Source organism: Equus przewalskii, chromosome 7 (assembly GCF_037783145.1).
Source record: "Equus przewalskii isolate Varuska chromosome 7, EquPr2, whole genome shotgun sequence".
NCBI lineage: Eukaryota > Metazoa > Chordata > Mammalia > Perissodactyla > Equidae > Equus > Equus przewalskii.
Genome location: NC_091837.1, coordinates 21517677 through 21539092, shown reverse-complemented (window position 1 = coordinate 21539092; position 21416 = coordinate 21517677). Strand labels below are relative to the sequence as shown.

Sequence of the window (21416 nt, the reverse complement as noted above, 5' to 3'; positions counted from 1 at the left end):
ATTAACAAAACAAAAAGACAACCTAACAATTGGGAGAAGATATTTGCAAACAACATATCTGATAAGGGGTTACTATCCAAAATATACAAAGAACTCATACATCTCAACCACAAAAAAACTAACAATCCAATTAAAAAATGGGCCAAAGATCTGAACAGATATTTCTCCAAAGAAGATATACAGATGGTCAACAGGCACATGAAAAGACAGTCAACATCAATAACTATCAGGGAAATGCAAATCAACCCTACAATGAGATATCATCTCACTCCCATCAGAATGGCTATCATAACAAGATAGGAAACAGTAAGCGTTGGAGAGGATGTGGAGAGAAGGGAACCCTTATACACTGCTGGTGGGAGTACAAACTGCTACAGCCACTATGGAAAACAGCATGGAGTTTCCTCAGAAGATTAAGAATAGATCTACCATAAGGTCCAGCTCTTCCACTGCTGGGTATTTATCCAAAGAACTTGAAAACACAAATGCATAAAGATACATGCACCCCTATGTTCATCACAGCATTATTCACAGTAGCCAAGACTTGGAAACAACCTAGGTGTCCATCAAGGGACAAATGGACAAAGAAGATGTGGTATATATACACAATGGAATACTATTCAGCCATAAGAAATGATGGAATCCAGCCATTTGTGACATGGATGGACCTTGAGGGTATCATGATAAGTGAAATAAGTCAGAGGGAGAAAGTCAAATACTGTATGAACACACTCATAGGTAGAAGATAAAAACGACAACAAACAAACACATAGCAACAAAGACTGGATTAGTGGTTACCAGAAGGGAAGGGGGGGAGAGGTCGGCCCGTGGTGAGTGATTAAGTTCATGCGCTCTGCTTCAGTGGCCCAGGGTTTCACTGGTTCAGATCCTGCATGCGGACATGGCACCACTCGTCAGGCCACACTGAGGTGGCGTCCCACATGCCACAACTAAAATATACAACTATGTACTGGAGGGATTTAGGGAGAAAAAGCAGGAAAAAAAAAAAACAGATTGGCAACAGTTGTCAGCTCAGGTGCCAATCTTTAAAAAAAGAAGGGGAGAGGAGATACATCTTTACAAGTATATACAGAACAAGTAACTGGAGACAAACTTAGAGGGCAGAGGGTTGGAGATCTGGTGTATAATATTCAACACTCCTTGAATTTTCTGAATCCATGAATTATTTTTCAATTAAAAAAAAATAAATGTAGGTGCCAGCCTGGTGGCACAGAGGTTAAGTTCACACGTTCTGCTTCAGTGGCCTGGGGTTCGCCAGTTTGGATCCCGGGTGTGGACCTACGCACCACTTGTCAAGCCATGCTGTGGCCGACGTCACACATACAAAATAGAGAAGACAGGCAAGGGTTCGCTCAGGGCCAGTCTTCCTCAGCAAAAAGAGGAGGATTGGTAGCATATGTTGGCTCAGGGCTAATCTCCCTCAAAAAAAGGAAAAAAAAAGAGAAGAAAAAATAAACGTAAAATGTTCAGAAAAATTTGGAAGGATATAAATGATAAGTGATTTTTTATGTCTTTCTATGTTTATGTTTCTGTATGAGGAAGAAATTTTTGATGTTTAAATAGGGAGAAAAAAAAGCTTAAAGAAAACTAAAAATTACCTCCTAACTTTCCTCTGATGACATCCAAGGCTTCCTGGTACTTTCCCAAACGTTCCAGGATCATATAATAAAGTTCAACCTTACAGAAAAAACAAACAAGAAGTACAACCAATGAAACTTTTCAGTAATAAAAAAGAGTCATTTGTGTGTTTTTAAGAAGTTAACAGAAAAACACACTATATTCAAGTGAGATGAAATTAACAGTAAGAATCAGACAACCGTATCTCCCCTATCTATCCACATCTCAGCCTAGAGTACTCACTGAAAACAGCTCCTTGTTGATTACACCTAAGCTGGGAGCTCCCAAAGCTTTACATTTATGCAAAAGGCAATAGAGAGGACCCAGCCATCTAACTGGAACAAAGCAACAGTTCATAATATTGTAACATAATATTGTAGTAATGTCAAAATCATGCAAATACAAAAGCAAGACTTAAAATACTCACTTCAGCCTCTGCTTCTATCTTGTCTTCTTTCACCATTTTTTCTACCATTCTCTCAGCGAGGGGCAGAAACATCGTTTTTGAGAGGTTTTCATCCTGTGCCGATATAGACTAGAGGAGAAAAAAAATAAATGTTTCATTATAATTTCTCCCCTACTTACACTATTTATATTATCGTCATACAGCTCATTACCATAACTTGAGCACATACTTCAGTCCATGATGTCAAATATCAGACCTAATCTGAACTTGCGAAGAAGATACATTAGAGTGGTTTGTTTTACAAGAGATTATTTTGTTAAAGATTCATTATCCTATGCATTCTTGAAATACTGAGTTTTCACAATATGACCTAACTTTTAAAAAGGTTATTCATACGTTTTTCTAGAAGTATGTTAAGAGGGGGTTATGCCTATACAGTTTATTTATGCCTATTAAGGTTTATTATTTATATAAAGGGTATCACCAAAGAGAAAAGCCTTTCAGCAGCCTTTCTGAAATGTTCACATATTAGAAGGGAAATGCCAATTCCTTCTATTTATACAGTTTACTATTAGCCACAATTATCTTTGATTGATAATTAAAATCAGTGCATGGTATTAATAATTTTAACATTGCCAGAGATTCTGCTCAGAGCTCATTTACCCCTGTAAACAACCTTTCAAGGTAGCTACTATGCTTACTTTATAGATAAATTAAGATTCTGCAACAGCTCTCCAAGACATGTAGTGAATCGAATATTTGAACACAGATCTGCCTGAACCCAGAACTTCTCTGTTCTTAACTGCTACATTTTAACTCCTACCTCCCCATCCTCTCCTACATAGTATCTTTTGGTCCTTACGGTAGTTCTGGGAGATGAGCATCTCCATTCTGCAAAAGAGCAAACTGAGGCTCAAAAAGCAGAAACGATAAAACAAGGCCACTCAGTTCAATGACTTGTTCACTAACCAACAATATTGTCTTAAACCTCAAGTCAAAATATCAAACATTTCAGGGCTCATACTTGATCAAATAATCCAGTAAGAGAGCTAAGATTCAGGGGAAATACAGTCTGTGCTACACACAAATAAACCAATATACCAACTCATTAAAAATACCAAAACTCCCCAAGTCAAAAAGTCAACTGACAATTTGTAAAGTCCCTGTTTGACACATGCTGCAACACATTACCCAAGATGTTCAGAAGACATATTAAGGACAATAACTAAATACAAAATAAAAATAAATCTCAATCCCGTTCTGAATGCCATACTCACTTGCATAATTAAGCTCATCACAGACCAAAAGTAGTAAGGGTTTTTGGGGACAATCTTATATAGAGCCATGCCAGCCTGAAAGACAGAGAGCCATAAATACTTAATTTAGAAAACATCACACAGAGTGCAATTAATGATCTAGATATGCGGCAAGAAGTTCCTAGGAGAATAGCAGCACGTTTACATATCCCAGTTACTGCAAGTGCCTAGTGACTTGATGGCTATTCTCTATTGGCTAGCAATAGAGGTAATCACAAAGGTGAATTTTTACATCAGGAATGATATTTCACCTTTTAACTATATTTTCTAAAACTAAAAGCCCAGTATTTCTAGAAAATACTGCAATCCAATATAGTTCTTGTAGACTACCAAGTAAATACAAAATTTGGATTATGAATGTATATGAGTAAACAAACTTGACTGAAGACATCGCACTAACCAGTTATAGTAAAACAAATAAACAAAGAAATCCAGACAGCATATTTAAACTTCAAATTAAAAAAGGTTACTCTGACACAATTCAAAAAGCAATTCTTAGCTTAGGAAAATAATCAGGTTCTTTCAAGATACCATTAATCAGAACCAAACCCTTTCACTTTGAAATGTATAATATACAAGTACTCAAAAAGCAGGGACATGGCAGGAAGGAGCAAAGTAGATCTATTCATGCATAACCGAGAATCTGTCCATAATTAGCCAACTGGTGGTAGTCAATGCTAAGAACTCCATCAGCTAATTAGCACAGTTACTATTTTATGTTTTTAACCTTTTGCCTATCTTCAATCCACTTGAAAAATTACATGGAGCCCCTTTCAAGTAAATGTCTATTCCTGCCAAGGATACAAAGATTGAATCTCAGTCCCAAAGCACTTAAAAGCTAGGGAAAGAGATAAGACAACTATTCAAAAGGCTAAAATATACTTGACAATAAAAATAAACATCCTATACAAAAAACATCATGCTAGGGTGTTTCCAAGGAAGACTAGGTTAAGTTTGTTCATCCCTCTCTTTCTTTCCTTTAAGGGAAAGTAGAGAAGGGAACTTTACCAACAAATCCTTCTTCAAAGTACCAATCTTTCAGATGAACCTTGAAGGTCAAACAGAAAGTCTATGAGCAAAGATAGGGGGCAAGGATACAAATAAACATTTGGGGTAAATGAGTAAGCAAGTGAATTCTCGGGAAGGATGAATTCAAGGTAGGGGCAAAACAAAAACATTAGAGAAAGAAAAGTTGAGGGACACATGTCAACAAGTAGGACACGTGGCTAAAATAGGATTAAGAAGAGCAGTAGGGAAAAGGGCTGAAAAGGCAGACTGAGGTACCTTCGTTATGAGGTACTCACAAAGCAGTCTATATGGAGTAAGGGAGTCATACATATAAATCTGTACTCTTCCAGGAAGAGTATTTTAGCAGTACTGTGACGAAAGAAAACAAGAAGAAAGAAGAGGTGAGGCGATAAGGAACTAAACCAGGCTGAGGTAAGTTAAATAGAAAAGAGACCTCAAAGACACTGTGGAAGCAGAATCAAGATGACCCGGAGACAAAAGGAACATACAGGGCAAGAAGGAGAATGAGAATCTAAGATGGCTTGAGGTCCCTGCTTCTAACATCAATCTCTGGAGGAAAAGAAGGAAAAGTGTTAGGAAATCAATTTTACCTCATAATTTGGGAAGAGAAAACATTTTTATGATGACATGCAGAAACAAAAAGGAATAGAATACAAAATTAATTATGAATTTTGAATATAAAAGGTAAGACAAAAATTTCATGACCACACCCTATTATCTTGCAGACACTAACATTCTGCTGATACAGGAAACTAAAGGAGTTTGAAAAGCAAGGCTATAAATTGGTGACTCAGAGAATGGGAATGTCATTTACAGAAAAAGGAAAGTCCAATCACCATCTGAATGACTAGTACCTCTTCCTTCAAGGTGGTTTTACAGATTACCTGCCAGAGATGTCACAGGGAGCAGAAGTCCTTAAGTCTTCCGATCCCTACTTCCCTTCCTCCACCAGTTTAGGCAAACACTCATTTATTTAACAGATATTTATTGTGCAGATGCTGGGAACTGAGGATTCAGCAGTGAACAAAACAAAAGCCCTCACCCTCATGAAACAGGACATTTAATTTGTAAAATACCTATTACCCCAGACTGACATACCACTTTCAAAATGAACCTATAACCTAAGAAACTGTAACTACCTGAAGGCACAACAAAGGCAGAACAAAAATTAAACCTTCCACTCTAAAACATTTAACACTAGAGTACTCCATTCTTCCAAGACATCAGAATGGAATACCGCAAAAGCAGGCTATAGATAAAACATATTAAGGAACTGTAACTAACCATTAAGGCACATCAAAGCAATGTCTCCAAAAAACAAGATGCACAATTGGATATATCTCTGGCAACATGTAAAGTTAAACTATACAAGAATAAAATCTGTTCAAGTGGAAGATTTCTTCCTTTTTTCAAAATTTACCTTGATATTGCTATTGTATGAACCTGTCCTTTTTGTTATGTGTGTATATTATATATATTTTGAGAATATATTTTGTGAGATCATAAAGTTAACACATACTTTAAAAAGAAATTAAGAAGAAAAGTATCGGGCCGGCCCCGTGGCACGGCGGTTAAGCGCACACGTTCCACTTGGGCGGCCTGGGGTTAGCCAGTTCAGATCCCAGGTGTGAACACGGCACAGCTTGGCAAGCCATGCTGTGGTAGGCGTCCCACATATAGAGTAAAGGAGGATGGGCACGGATGTTAGCTCAGGGCCAGTCTTCCTCAGCAAAAAGCAGAGGATTGGCAGCAGATGTTAGCTCAGGGCTAATCTTCCTCAAGAAAAAAAAAAAGATGAAAAGTATCCATAGCCCTACATCGGTAACATTTTGGTACATATCCTTAGAGATACATCCTTTATTAAGGAGGGATAGATGTGAGGAGAGTGGGAGGAGAAGGCCATTTTACAACACGCTCTTCTCAACTAACATATACTGGGAATATCTTTCTATGTCAACAGATTGAGAGAGACAGTACTATTTGGGGGGGATGGAGTGTTGCACTTTATTCTACCACATAGATGAACCATAGTTTCTTTAACGTATCCATATTAATGGCCATTTAATATACTCTGTGTCAAACATATTCCTAGGAGTAAAAATGATATGAAGGATTTACATGTATATATGCCAGTGTTGCCAATTTTAAAAAATATACCCATTTTACATTAAAAGAAAATTTATAACCTCTGAATTTTCCTGAGAATATACTCCATCAGTAAATAAAATAATGATAAAATTTCTTCAAAGAATTATATTTGGGCCAAAAAAATTCTTCCAATTAAAAAGCTTGAATAAGCAAATACAAAGATTGATTTTAAGGAGAAAGGATTTACATTAATATAGTATCTTCCACTCTCCTTATTTACCTGTTGTTATAGTCTGATATTTTAAGTAAAGAATAAGACGTAAGAAAGCTCTCCCTTCAGAAGACGTTATATACCCACAAAGCATTTCTAAAAAAATGCTAGCCTGACGTCATCAACCCTTATGGGCTTACCAGTGCAGGTTTCATTTCTCTAGGATGTCAGCTTTACCCACCTGCTAGTCCAAACGTGTCCAAGAGGCTCCTTCCACACACATACAAGCAACACCTGAAACATGCTAACTGGCAAACGAGCCGCCTCTGGCAAAAAAGACAAGTATCCCAAGTAACAGGGATTTCTCCCTTGCTGGATTTAAAAATCTCAGCAGGCTATAAACAGTTAAATCTACAAATTAGACGTAAACTTTAAAATTAACCCTTCTATATAGTCTGCTTATTCTTTGCCCTGGGATTTTTGTCCATTTTCTGAAAATATAAACAGCAATCTGATGTAGTAGGACAATTTGAAGCCGACTTACCAGAACCAAACAAAACATACCATCAGCCACAAAAGAACAATCAAATTTCCCAAAATAAAACATTTAAAGAACTTGAATAATAGTTCATTTTTAAAACACACAAGGACAATAACTGGGTGCTCTCCACAGACAAATATATAGATTGAGTTCTACACACATATGCAGACACACACATGCATGCCAACACACCACTACAGTTAAATCACATTAAAAAGACTTTTAGGGCCAGCCCTGGTGGCCTAGTGGTTGAGTTTAGCACGTTCCACTTCAGGGGCCCAGGTTCAGTTCCCAGGCGTGGACCTACACCACTCTCTTAGTGGCCATGCTTTGCTGCCGGTCCACATACTAAAAACTTAGAGGAAGACTGGCAAGAATGTTGGCTCAGGGTGAATCTTCCTCAGCAAGAAAAAAAAAAAAAAAAGACTTTTACCTCTAATAGCAAATGCCACCATCGAGGAGCTTTGGGGATCAAGTTACCTGTTGCATTTTCTTGTATTCGCCCACTCTGGCATAGGCCATGAAGAGGTGAGAGTGATACTCCTCACTATTAGGAACTTTCTTCACAGCTGCCTCGTAAAGTTTTGTAACTAACTCCGCTAAGAGAAAGAGAAATAGGATTTTCTTTAATTACTGAAGTATAACTTAAACCTTAACAGCATTTAATTTTTTTCCCATTTGAAGGAACAGATGCCTCCTTTCATTAAGGAAGAAGAAATTATTTGCTTTGCCTCATCTGATCATGACTCTTCTCACGGTTAGGTGTTACTCGATGAAGCACGGAATAGCTCAAGCCTCCCTGCCACATTTACAACACACAAGATCCTCCAGGATCTAGCCTCTCTGTCTCCTTCCTAACTCTTTCCCCCAGCACGTTACGCTCTAGCCAGATCAAACTACTTGTACTTCCACTGGATTTCCTGTGCTGTATCATACCTCCAGGCCTTTACATTGCTGCCTCTGCCTGGACTGTCTTTGCCTCTGTTCTACCCAGGGATCATCATCCAACACCCTGTTCAAACGTAATCCTTCCCTGAACACCATCTCTGCTCCTCCACCCCAGTTTGAGCACTGCTTGCCTCTGCCAGTTTTAGATCTTTTAAATAACTCTCTCATGGCATTTATTAATACATACTGCAATGTACTATCTTTTGCTCTATTTCCCTATGAGTAACATGAGGGCAGAAAGAGCAACCTTCATCTTTGACTCTGATACAATATTTATCATAGAAAAACATTCAACCAATACTTGTGGGATAGATAAATGACTTTTTTAAAACACTGGGAGAGAATCCATAAATCAACATAATCTCTAAATAATCAGAAATAATACCTCAACTCAAGTTTTACCTTTTATAGGAATGAAAATCAAAATTAAACTATAAAATAACATTTTTCTGCCCATTAGGTTGGCAAAAATTTTACTTTTTCCAGTCTTACTGAAGAATAATCGACAAAAATTGTATATTTTAAGGTATACAATGTGATGGTTTGATGGCAAAAATTTTAAAGCCTAAGAATATTAATGACAAGGATGGAGAGCTATCAGAACTCTTAAACACTGTTAGTGGGAGAGGAAATTTAGAAAACAAGTTGACATTATCTTTCTTTATCTTTAAGCTGAACACACACATGCCCTAGGATCCAGTATCTCTACTCAACGAAATTTTTTTTTTTGAGGTGAGTGTTTTATCAAATGCAAAGGACACAGCAAAAGTAACAAGGCACAAGAAGAAACAGGGAAATACGGCCCAATAAAATAAACTAAATCTTCAGAAACTGACCTTAAAGAAATGAAGATCTATGAATAACCTGACAAAGAATTCAAAATAAGCATCTTATAACGAAATATTTTTTGGCAATAAAAATGAATTAACTACAACCACTTGGATAGCAGATGAAAAATGAAATCACAAAACACATACACTTTGATCCTATTTATATTAATTCAAAATTAAGCAAAACTAATAATGTATTACTTACAAAAACAAATGCGATAAAGATTTAAGTAAAAGCAAGAGAATAAAAAATATTCAGGATAGCAAGTACCTCTTAGGAGTAAAAGGGGAAATGACATTGATGAGGAAGACACAGGAAGCTTTTTTAGTATTGATAATGCTCTATTTCTTAAGTTCGGTGGTAGGTTCCTGAATGTTTACTATTCCACATCAAATTTTCTAGTGTGTTTCATAATATATGTTATTCTACATATTCTATATTACATTCTATATATTATGATATATTCTATATATTATTCTATTATATATTATGAAAGATATGTATTATTTCATATTAAAATATTTTAAAAATCAACATTGAAAAACATTATTTACAGATGAAATGGTAGACTACCTAGGATATGCTTAGAAATAATCTGGCAGGACAGATATAGACAAAATTGGCCATGTGTCAAGAATTGATGAATGTGGGTAATGGGTACAATGGGATTTATCATGTTATTCTCTGTTTTTGTCTTTGTTTGAAATTTTCCATATTAAAAGTGAAAAAAAGGGTAACTCTTCCATTTAGCAAATCAAATGTCACAAATGAAACTCAAAGCCTTATTCCAATTCAAGGACCCTAATACATGTAAAATATCTTTCTGCCTACAGTCTTGACAAAGCACGCTTAATGCATTATTTTACCTGTTGCCACCTACCTAGATCATGACTGATAAGTAAATCACACAAATAGAAAACTCAATCAGAAATATCCAAAAACTTAAGCTGAGGTTTAAAAACAATGAAAACAAAGAAACGCACGTCGATGCATCTCCCGGTAAAGAATAGTCAGTGCCTGCAGTGAGTTGTCATCTGTGGGTTCCAGGGCTGCCACCTCCTGCGCCAAGGTGAAGGCTTCATCTTGCTTTCCAGTTCTCTGTAAACCAATTGCCTTTAAAACCTGATAGGAAGGAAAGATAAGTCAGTTATAAAAGGACAGAAAAGGAAACATGGGCCAAAGAAAGCCAATTCGAAAGGACAAGATAAGTTGCAACGTATGCCTAGGTTGCTATCAACTAAACTATTTTACTGAAAATATCAGCAAATCAAGATTCTTTCCTACTTCAGTCATATTAAGAATGCACAACATGGGGCCAGCCCTGTGGCCGAGTGGTTAAGTTCGCACGCTCCACTTTGTCGGCCCAGGGTTCTGCCAGTTCGGATCCTGGGCGCAGACATGGCACTGCTCATCAGGCCATGCTGAGGTGGCGTCCCACATGCCACAACTAGAAGGACCCACAACTAAAAATATACAACTATGTACCGGGAGACTTTGGGGAGAAAAAGGAAAAATAAAATCTTTAAAAAAAAAAAGGAATGCACAACAAAGGGGCCGGCCCCATGGTTCATGCGCTCTGCTTTGGCAGCCCAGGATTCAGATCCTGGGCATGGACGTACACACTGCTCATCAAGCCATACCATGCTGTGGTGGCATCCCACATAGAAGAGCTAGAATGACCTACAACTAGGATATACAACTATGTACTGGGGCTTTAGGGAGGAAAAACAAAAAAAGAGGAAGACTGGCAACAGATGTTAGCTCAGGGCCAATCTTCCTCATGGAGGGGGAAAAAAAAAGAACACACAACATTGCTTAAAAGGACGCTGTGAAAATAAAATAATTAAATAAGTTATGTCCAAAGAAATAAGTAGCTAGCTTTTAATTAAATACTATTTATGGCATTTAAGTGAGCAGGAAAATAAATGGCCTAAAAAATACTCTGAAAAACCACAGGTAGTCACTAAAAAGACTAATTAAACATCTTTTCCCTTTAAAGTAAAGGTTATAGTATATAACTGACCAACTATAAGCAACTCAAGGGCAAATGAATTTACCTTAGCACAATGAAGATCCTTATGTTTCTTCAACAATTTATCTGCTTGCTGAATTGCCATTTTATTATTACCATTATCAAGATAATCTAGGAAAACAGAAATTACGATAGTTAGTATTTTCCTTCAACAACAAATACAAAAAATGCACAGGCTGGTATTAGCTGTCTCAGAAAGTATCTTAACTCAGTACTAAAAACATCATGGAGCTGATTTTAACTCCAAATGATTAGGATGGCCCAGAATATAATCTTACATTCCTATAGTCATCTCTCATTCAAAAGCAATATAATCTGGTTATATCAGCTTTTAATGAAGAGTCAACACTAAACATATTTCGACAGATGACAATATTTTTACTTATGGGAAATAAATGGGTTTAGTCATCCAAAAGTTTAAAAATTTTTGTTAAAAAAGAACCCTTCCTAATATTCAAGCTTCAAATCTACCAAATGGACCATATTCCTTCAATAAAATACGTTTAATGAGTACTTACTTTGCCAAAGAGTTAAGTATAATTTGCCAAAGAAGGAAATAAGGTTTTACCCATAATAAGAGAGCAGAGAGGGAGAATGAAGTCCCATATCAGGAGTGGGCAAGAATGTAGGGAAAACAGCCCTTTCAAACATTCTGTCTAAAACAGAAACCAGCACTGACTTTGAAGAACAACTGACTTCTAGGTTCCCTAAGCTATTTATCCATTCCAAACCTTAAGGAATACGGAAACCTGCTATAAAATTGTGTTAAGGAAAAAAAGCAATCAATTATTATTCAAAAGTCTAACAAAAACAAAGATTCATTTACAGATGAGAAGATCTAAAAGAAAATGAGACATGTTTTAAATGGAAAATGGTGGTAACTGTCAATTCTAAATATAGAAAGTGATAAAACACAAGCAGTCCACAACCTACTACTACTACCAGGTCCCTCTTTGCTCAGCAAGGTCCCAAATCAGCACAGGGACAGAAGAGGCATAGACGACTCAAAATAATCTACAGACCAAGTGCTAGTGAGGTCATGGAGCAACAGCAACCATCATTCATTGCGGTGGAAATGCAAAATAGTACAGCAACCGTGGAAGACAGTTTGGCAGCTTCTAAAAAACTAAACATACTCTTACCATATAACCCAGCCCGAGCTCCTTGGTATCTACCCAAATGATCTAAAAACTTAGCTCCACATAAAAACCTGCACACAAATATTTATAGCAGCTTTATTCATAATTGCCAAAGCTTGGAAGAAATCAAGATGTACTTCGGTAGGTTAAAGGATAAATAAACCATGGTACATCCAGACAAGGGACTATTATTTAGTATTAAAAAGAAATAAGCTAACAAGCCACAAAAAAACATGGAGGAACCTTAAATGCATATTGCTAAGTGAAAGAAGCCAATCTGATAAGGCCACATGCTGTATGATGCCAACTATATGACATTCTGGAAAAGGCGAAAATTATAGAGACAGTAGAATAATCAGTGGTTGCCAGGGGCTGGGGGGAGAGATAAATAGGTGGAGCACAGCTTATTTTTAAGGCAGTGAAACTATTCTGTATGATGCTCTGATGATGGATACATGTCACCATACACGTGTCAAAACCCATAGAATGTACAACACAAAGAATGAAAGCTAATGTAAACTAGTAAACTATGGACTATAGTTAATACTAACATATCATATTGGTTCAGCAATTGGAACAAATGTACTACACTAATGCAAGATGTTAATAGTAGGGGAAACTGGGGGGGGGAGGGGGGAGGGGGGATATACAGGAACTCTGTACTTTCCACTCATTTTTCTATAAGCCTAAAACTGCTCTAAAAAATAAAGTCTATTAGGGGCTGGCCCCGTGGCCGAGTGGTTAAGTTCGCGCGCTCCGCTGCAGGCGGCCCAGTGTTTCGTCAGTTCGAATCCCGGGCGCGGACATGGCGCTGCTCATCAGACCACGCTGAGGCAGCATCCCACATGCCACAACTAGAAGAACCCACAACAAAGAATACACAACTATGTACCGGGGGGCTTTGGGGAGAAAAAGGAAAAAATAAAATCTTTAAAAAAAAATTTAAAAAATTTAAAAAAAAAAAATAAAGTCTATTAATAAAATATACATATATATATATATATATATATCTCCAATAAAAGCAAAGATTTCATTCTAGAGAAGGAAAATGAGAAGTGTTATTGAATGGGAAAAGGGTGGTGCTGTCAATTCTAAATATAGAAAGATGACTGAACACAGGCTGGTTTACAATCTACTACCACTACTGGTCCATCTTTGCTCATCAAGGTCCCAAATCAGCATAGGAACAAACAAGGCACAGATGACCCAAAATAATCTATGGCCCTGGTAGCCCAGAGTGTTCCAAACAACAGAAATAAACTATCATTTTAACTAATGGTTTTGATTTTTCTCCAATGGATACTTTATTAAAACTTTTAACAAAGAGCCACATGAACAGAGTTTCATCTCTTCACTCTGTCTTCAATCCACTTAATTTTGATGATACCAATAATGCTAGGTAAAACGATTAAGAAGGCTTACTCTGGAGGGAATCACAATCTAGGTGGGAAGGTGAAAAAAGAGCCTATTCTGGAGGGAATCACAATCTAGAAAGGAAGATCAAATACTTAACACTCAGGTAGAAAGACTGGAGAATCACAGAACTTTAAAAGCATACAATCTTCGCCTGAATATCCAAATATCTAATACCAGTTTTCTTAAATTCTTAGCTCAGCTGACAGGCCATCATTTGTCCTTACAGATATATTATCTCTGTAATATCTGATAGAGATATTTCAGCTCAATCAATGACACCTTCTCTTCCTAATAACTTGATGCTGATCTCATTTGAGTCAGTTCTAAATTACTTCTGACTCAGTCTTGCAAGATTTCAGGTTCAGAGAACATATCTTGAAGTTTTCTAAAAGAGTAGACATCTTTGATGACACTTCAGCTCTGAGGACCCGCCCATAAATGGATCAGACCAGAGCTCAGGACTATAAAGATATTTAACTTTTCCCTCTGTAGTTAACAAGGCTCCGATATACTGTACCTACCCGCCCATGCCCTCTTTGGGAATGGTTTCCACTGCCTCTGATGAAGGGGTAGGACTAGATGACCATGTCTAGACCATGTAACTGCAGCTCAGTGGGGTGGATATTTGACCCAAGCTGGGTAAATCAGGTTTCTTCCTGGTAACCTGTAACTGCAACACTGAAAGCCATAGTCAGAAAGCTATGAAGAACCTCATCTGGAAAGTAATAAGTATTTCGAGTCTTAAGGTTACCAGTGGCAGTTGCAGAATTTCCATTTTAAAGGAGCCTTAGGGGGTACAAGTTGGTTATGGGGAGTGAAGAAAAGCGTTCTCTCTTGACTCTTCATTCATATAACCTTTATAAAAGAATGAAAAGTGTCAATCATGGAAAAATTGGGGGAGGGTCAGTGCTGATTAAGCTTCTGTGGGGAGAAGCTAACGACCTCTCTCCTCTAGCTACAGCTTGATGTGGCCACGAAACCAACATGTTAGGCCCTGGGTAAACAGGTGAGTGAGCAGAAAAAACCAGTCTGAAGAACCAAGCAGAGAAAAGAATAGACACCACAGATAAAAGCAGAGATGAGCATCTGAGAAAGAAGCTGCACATCCTGACAGCTTTCCAGTTTCCATGAGGCCCTGGAACACTGCAGTCCTGCCCTAGGCTCACAAGAGTTTAGAGCAACCCCCCTTTACTTGAGCTAGTACCAGTGGGTTTGTGTTCCTTGTACTCGAGCGTTTTAACTAAGACACACCACCACATTCAGTCTGCTGTCAGGCTCCCATTTCCTGGATGCCTAGGTGACTACTGATTAATCGGATGCTGAGTTTTTTGGGAAAAGTTTATTTTCATTTTACATTACTGACTCTGTAATATAAATTATGTAGTCCTTGGAGAAAACAGGCCAATAAAAACAATATCCTAAGTCTGTCCTTTTAGTAAGCCTTTTTAAAACTCACTCAAGGGTAATTGTGGTTGGACCATGCGAATTGGTGTTTTTCCCTTAATAACATCAATAAGCCAAAATCAGTCATCCACAAATGTGACAGAGGAAAGAATATGATAGCGCATCAGTTAAAGCTATGTTTTTCAAAGCATGGGTACCACTTCAACTGAAATATTTTTTGGTGGTCCTTGCAGACAGCACTAGATAACAATCACAGTGAGAAAGTTGCCCTCTTTTCTAAAATTTCCTTTATATTAAGCAGACAGTCTCAGTTTGGTGTTAGCCTGTCACTTCTTTAATACTTGCTAATATCTTTTTTTAAAAGGGAAGGAATTTACAACTAGAATATGCAACCATGAACTGGGGGGCTATGGGAGGAAGACAAAACAAGGGAAGGAACAGGTCTCAGACTCAGAGTTTCACAAGTATTAGAATCTAGCTAAGCCTTTAATAATATTGTTCTGTTTTCATTGTACTTATTTTTATGGTTTTCTTTTCTGAGAACAAGTGACAGATTTTCCATTAATAGTAATGATACAGATTATTTTTAAATAAATTTAAGTTTAAAAGTCAACTTAAAGAAAAATATTAAATAATAGTACAGATAATAATATAACACAGCTAACATCATCATATTGGGTAAAACAATGATAGAAATTTGGGAAACATTGGGTTAAATCACTGGCAAGAGACTATCAAAATTTGTTGACTGAATGAGCAAGCCGCCCTCCCAGGCAACAGTTCCAACAGAAGCTCCTCTTCCGTGCAGTAGACCCTGACACATGCAGGCCTACTGTCTACTTTCCCTACAGAAGAGGCCTGGGATTAATCTGTCCAACCATACGTAGGGATACCGCCAGTAGGAAGAGATTGGTCTTGCAAATAAAAAAGAAAGCCTTTAAGTGTGTGTCCTTGCAGCTGCCAGGAAAACCTCCAGAGCAGCTAAAATGACAACCTGCACTGTTTGCACTCCCCACGACAGCTTCAGAGACTACTAAGATCGTGCTCCAACTTAGAAGACGACTGAATACAACATAGCTCCATCTTTAAATTACAACACCCTCTGCTTAAAAATCCTAAATGTCTGAGAATAGAAGCCTCACTTTTACCAAGAATACAAATTGGAGGTGACACATTCTTTCAATCAACAAGGCTTTGTTAAATACCTACATGTGCAAGGTGGGGGGGGGGTGTTGAATTTAAAAATGAATAATGCCTCCTAACTGACTGCCTCACATCCTACATTCTCCCCCCCCCCGTAAACTATTTCCCCTACAGTATTCAGAGTTATCTTTTTAAAATGAAAGCCTGATCACCCTACTTCCCTGGTTAAATCTCACCAGTGCTTCCCACTGTCTTTAAAACAATTTCAAAATCCTTAAAATGGCTTACAAACCTCTGAGTCCATCTACCTTAGTAGCCTCTTGTCACTCATCTCTACATTCCAATCACACAACCCTTTTCTTAGGACCTTTTTACACACACTCTTTCTCCATCACCCTCTCCCCATCTCATCACCTGACTAACCTCCGCTCTTCTTTCACGTCCAAAGTAAAATGTAACTTCCTCAGGGAATCTTTTCTTGACTTGTCCCCAACAGCCAAGATGCCGGTATTGTACGCTCTCATGGCAACCTGTACTTTTCTTTCAAAACCCTTAACACAAATATAACGACTATGTGTACTATCATTTAAAAAGTCTGTTGAGACCCCTCGAAAGCAGAAACCACGTCTGTGCTGTTTGGTACACACTCCTTCCCTGCATCTTCACTGTGCTTAGCACATTTTAGACCCTCAACAAATAAGCTGAATGAAGAAAGGAATACATAAATGAGCAAACTGTACAGGGAGGGGGAAAAAAGACAATCTTCTAGAAACTGAGGAGTCTATCAGATAAATGAGAGATACATACGTACAGTGACCACAACAGGAAGTTCAAAGAACCAATTATTTGTGACAGCTTCCCGTTATTAAATTAGATTTTTCAAAATCTTTTTAACTAATTTTTTAAATAACAAAAATAATACACGTCATGGTAAAAAAAAAAAAACTCAAACAGTTCATAGAGGTATAACATTAAGTTTCTGAATCCTATGCTCCCACTACCCTCTACTCTATGCATTCTTCCAGGAATTTTCTGTGTACTGACATCTTTCTTTTAAGTTTAAAATGTTTTTAGAATTTAAAAGTCTAAGTTAGAGCTTTTTTTTTTTAAGGACTATTGGCCCTGAACTACCACCTGTATCCATCTTCCTCTACTTTATATGTGGGATTCCTGCCACAGCATGGCTTCATAAGTGGTGCATAGGTCCACGCCCAGGATCCAAACCATGGAACCCCAGGCCACTGAAGCAGAGTGTACGAATTTAACCACTATGCCACCGGGCTGGCCTCTTAAGTCAGAGATTTTTAAATGTCCCTAATTTCAGAACAGAATAAAACAGGTTGTGCCAAGTGACCATCACTTCCACCTCCCTTCCCCCAACCACTAAAAACATTTTTAAATTAATAATAATGGTAAAAGAAAGCACTGAGGCTCACCAAGTCACATGAGAGCACAAAATCTGCTGAGAACCACACGACACAAGAGAATAATTTTAGAAAAGGAGAATAAACAACAAAGCGGGTGTTCCATTAAGGTCAAGGGTGGTTTTGAAAAACCAAAACTGCAATACCCAAGTTTACCAATTTGTGAGTAATGTGACACGTTCTGAAGATGTTCAACTAACCAAATTTCTGCACAGACAAGCTACTCCAAACCTAGACACCAAAAATAGAATTTCGACCCACCACAATTTCACAACTAATCACCCTTATAGCCCTGTCCACTTCTACCCTCAACAATATTCAGCAAGAGCTGAGCTCACAGGCAAGGTTTCCCACAGTTGTAAAATCCTAAAACCTGGGCAGTACAAATAATGCTGTACAAAGATAGTCATGCTGCTGAATCTCAATTCAGTGAAGGGCTGGGCTTTCCAGTGAGAATGCCTGTGTTCAAATCCCAGCTCTCCAATTTACTAGCCACAACTCTGAACAAGTTCATCTCTGGCCTTCAGTTTACCCCTAGGCTCACAATAATCCTCCTACCAAACAGGACAGTTAGCACACAAATAAGCACTCAATTAATGCTGACAGTTGTTGAACTTTTGGCTGGTGGGCAAGTACCACCATGCATGAGCCTGTTCATTTGTCAGCTAATGAATGTCTGAATTCAAGGAACAATAGTGGTTTAGGAGTACTAACGTATTTAAACACAAAAGCAGGGGTTGTCCCAAAGTCTGGAGGTCAAAAGTGCTGAAGTCAAGGACAGTCTGAACCCTTTCTTCTATTCCTGCCAGTTTATATTAATTGCCTTGGAACTCCTAAAGAAAGCCTCTTCTCATCTTTTTCTCGTGTAACTATAACAAAAACTACGTAACTCTACCTTCAGTGTTGAGAACGTGACATGTCACTTCTGGTTAATATATCCTGATGTTTAGCAATGAGAAATGGACAAGGTTTTTCTTATTGGATAGCTCAAAACACTATGAATTCTAAATGACATATGGGACATCAAAGGCATTTTCTTTGGTCCTCAGGAATAATTTTAGAAATCCAATTATTCTTAAAAGTATTAAATCTTTTTAGTTAAAAAAGAAAAAAAAGTCTGTAGGCAGCTGCTACACAGAGCTGTAATGAGCTACAAATTGTGAACCCTGGTTTCAGTTGCTATTCTCAATCACCCTTGTATAGTTCATCCTGCCCTCTGAAAATATACACTGGAGGGCATGAGAATATGCAGCCCTGGAGAAACGGAAAGTCCTATCTCCGTCACTCACCAACTGTGTGACCTTTGGCAAGTCAGTGTCTTCAGCTCAAAGTGAGGGGGTTTCTAGCACTGTGGTTAAGAGGGTGAGCCTGGAAGAGTCCGCGGGGGTTCAGATCCTAGGTCCAACAAATGTGAGCTGAGTGACCTTAGGCAGATTACACAACATCAATAAAGCCCCAATTTCCTCATCTGTGAAAAATAAAAGGGGGGGAGGAGGGAGATAGGTGGGACCGGAAAAAACTACCCACCTCATGAGAATGTGTGAGGATTAAATAAGATAACCCAAATAAAAGGACAGGGACAGTGACTGACATAATGAGCAGTCTATATACGTTAGCTATTATTATTATTGCCCACTTCACAGGGTTGTTGCTAGAATCAAACGAGATGCGAGAGTAAAGTATCATACAAACTGCAAAATAAAAGCATAACCAATTGTGCCAGAAACACAGTTAACCCCTCCCCCCCCCAAAGTTAAATGATCTCAGCCATGCGGAGAAGCCTCTAATTAGCAACATCCACACTATAGACACAAGCTCTAATTTTGCAAATTCCACTGACCTTGAAGCCTTCCTCGCCATTAACTGAGATAGACCAAGACCATACAACTCCCTAAGAGGAAAGGAAACGCAATAGGGACCACTGTCCAATTACAGAACCTCTCTGTTATTGAAAAGGTGTTTCTCCCTGACTCAAATTTGTGATTTTTCACAACCGGAGGAGCAGGATAACATCCAGGTCTTAAAGCCTGCGGGTTGAAGTAAACGTTATGGAGGAGGATCCACTCAGCACGCGGAAGGCAGGCTGCAGAGAAAACCAGAGAAGCCACAAGAAGGAAAAGCCCTGCAGCAGCCTGTGTGCCCCTCGGACTGAGCTATCATAGTCTCTTCACCGCTATTTTGGGCCCAAGACCCCTCCTCCCCCTCCCCGCCTCCCACGTGTGCCCAGAGCAGCTGTTTCTCCACCAAAGAGCTCTAGCTCCGGAGCCTCGAATCCAGGCCTGTTCCTGACCCGATCTGAGTGACCTTGCGTCAGCCCCTTCCCTTGGGCCTCTGTTTCTCCATGTGCACCGAGCACAGCTAGTCTGACAACCCCCTAGACCCCGTTCCCATAAGTAAAAAGTCTTTAGGGGGAGTTTTCCTTCAAGTAGTGTGTCCCACTCTCATGCCAGAGCCAGCTTCCTTCCACCCGCGGGGAGATGTCGGGTCTCCCTTGGTACGGCTCTAACAACTCGGGCAGCGCAGGTCTCTGAGAGAGAAAGTGCCTCACCGGGCCTGCCTGTTGGGCCAGCTCCGCCGACCTGCCGCTGCCGCGACCGGCGCGCTGCGGCTTCTGGGCTCAGGAAGGCCTGGCCGGCGCCTACGCGAGGCCCGTGGCTGCGGCCTAGAGGCCCGCGCGGCCTGCCCCCTGTGCCCGCCAGCCCCGCTCCGGGCCCCTCAGCGCCTCTCCTGGGCCTTCGCCCCGGCCTCGGCAGCCCTCGGCGGGTCCGGCCGGCAACCAGGCTGGCCTCAGGCACTCACCGTAAATGGGCCGGAGGCGCCTGTCGTTAGGGTCCTGCACATGGCCCCGCGTCGCCATGATGACAAGCGCAGAACCGCAGTGCGCACGCGCGGGGCAGGCCCCCGGGAAGGGGCTGTTAAAGGGCCAGCGCTGATCTCGCTCGTCTATCGCGATAGTCGCGGGGTTGCGACTGAATGTGCCTGCGCGGAAAAGAACACCAACTCTCCCCACCACCCCCGCCCCCCAATTGCCGTTTCAATAGAAAATTTTCCTGTCCTTTGCTGGTGGAATCGACCTAGCTGGTAGAGGCCGCTGTTGCTGTTGTAAATCCCTTCCGAGTCACCTACTAGGGAATGAGGAAAAGGAGGGGAGAAACTCTGGGTCTAAGTTAGAGGTCGGCTGCTCTTGCTTATCCTCTTTATTCTCTGTACTGAAGGACCAGTTAGACTTGTCCTAGCTTAATTGTTGAGGAACCGGAAACTCCTCTGGGAGAATGACCCAGGGGACAGGGGAAAGGGGGCTGGCTGATCAACCGTAAAAATATGCCAGAGAAGTTAGAGATCCCTTCACCCCTCTCCCAGGGCTCAGCCAACTAAGAAGCATCCTAGATTAATAGTAATGCAATCAACTTATTTGTCAATTACATACCTCAGTAAAGCTGGAGGAAAAAAGCAATTCAGTCAGTAAGTGCCTAGACGCTGTGTTGCAAACTCTTTAATTGCATTATCACATTCATGCTCATTACAGCCCTAGTATCTCTCTAGAGGGGCAGATAATATCACCTTTTTTTTGGTTACCCGTGGGTTTATTATACAACACATAGTTATTGAGTGCCTATTGTGTGGCAAGCTCTAGATTAGGCATGGAGGATCTATCACTAAATAAAATAGACAAAGCTTTTATGGAGCTTTACTTGCAGCGGGGGAGACAGACAAATAAGTAACACAGTATTTTACATGGTGATAAATGATACTGAGAAAAATAGAATGGGGACTAGGGGGTGAAGGAAAGAGGCAACTGTATATAGTGTGGTCAGGGAAAGCCTAGCTGAAAAAGTGACGGTTGTCAAAG

General features: G+C 39.4%; 1 protein-coding gene across 2 annotated transcripts in view; it reads right to left on the bottom strand.

The window, feature by feature from the left end:
• The window catches only part of NAA25 (N-alpha-acetyltransferase 25, NatB auxiliary subunit), a 69866-nt gene extending 49104 nt beyond the window's left edge, over positions 1–20762 (bottom strand). Inside the window, exons 1-7 of one of the 2 annotated variants that reach the window (XM_008525683.2) lie at positions 20366–20762; positions 11066–11151; positions 9992–10130; positions 7710–7828; positions 3322–3396; positions 2066–2173; positions 1620–1698 (exon numbers count right to left, since the gene is read on the bottom strand). In XM_008525683.2, coding sequence (XP_008523905.2) covers positions 1620–1698; positions 2066–2173; positions 3322–3396; positions 7710–7828; positions 9992–10130; positions 11066–11151; positions 20366–20423 — 664 coding nt within the window. In that variant the 5' untranslated portion in view covers positions 20424–20762. The remainder of the gene's footprint in view (positions 1–1619; positions 1699–2065; positions 2174–3321; positions 3397–7709; positions 7829–9991; positions 10131–11065; positions 11152–20365) is intronic. The other variant, XM_070628867.1, reaches the window with a different exon arrangement.
• Between the last annotated feature and the right edge of the window lie 654 nt (positions 20763–21416).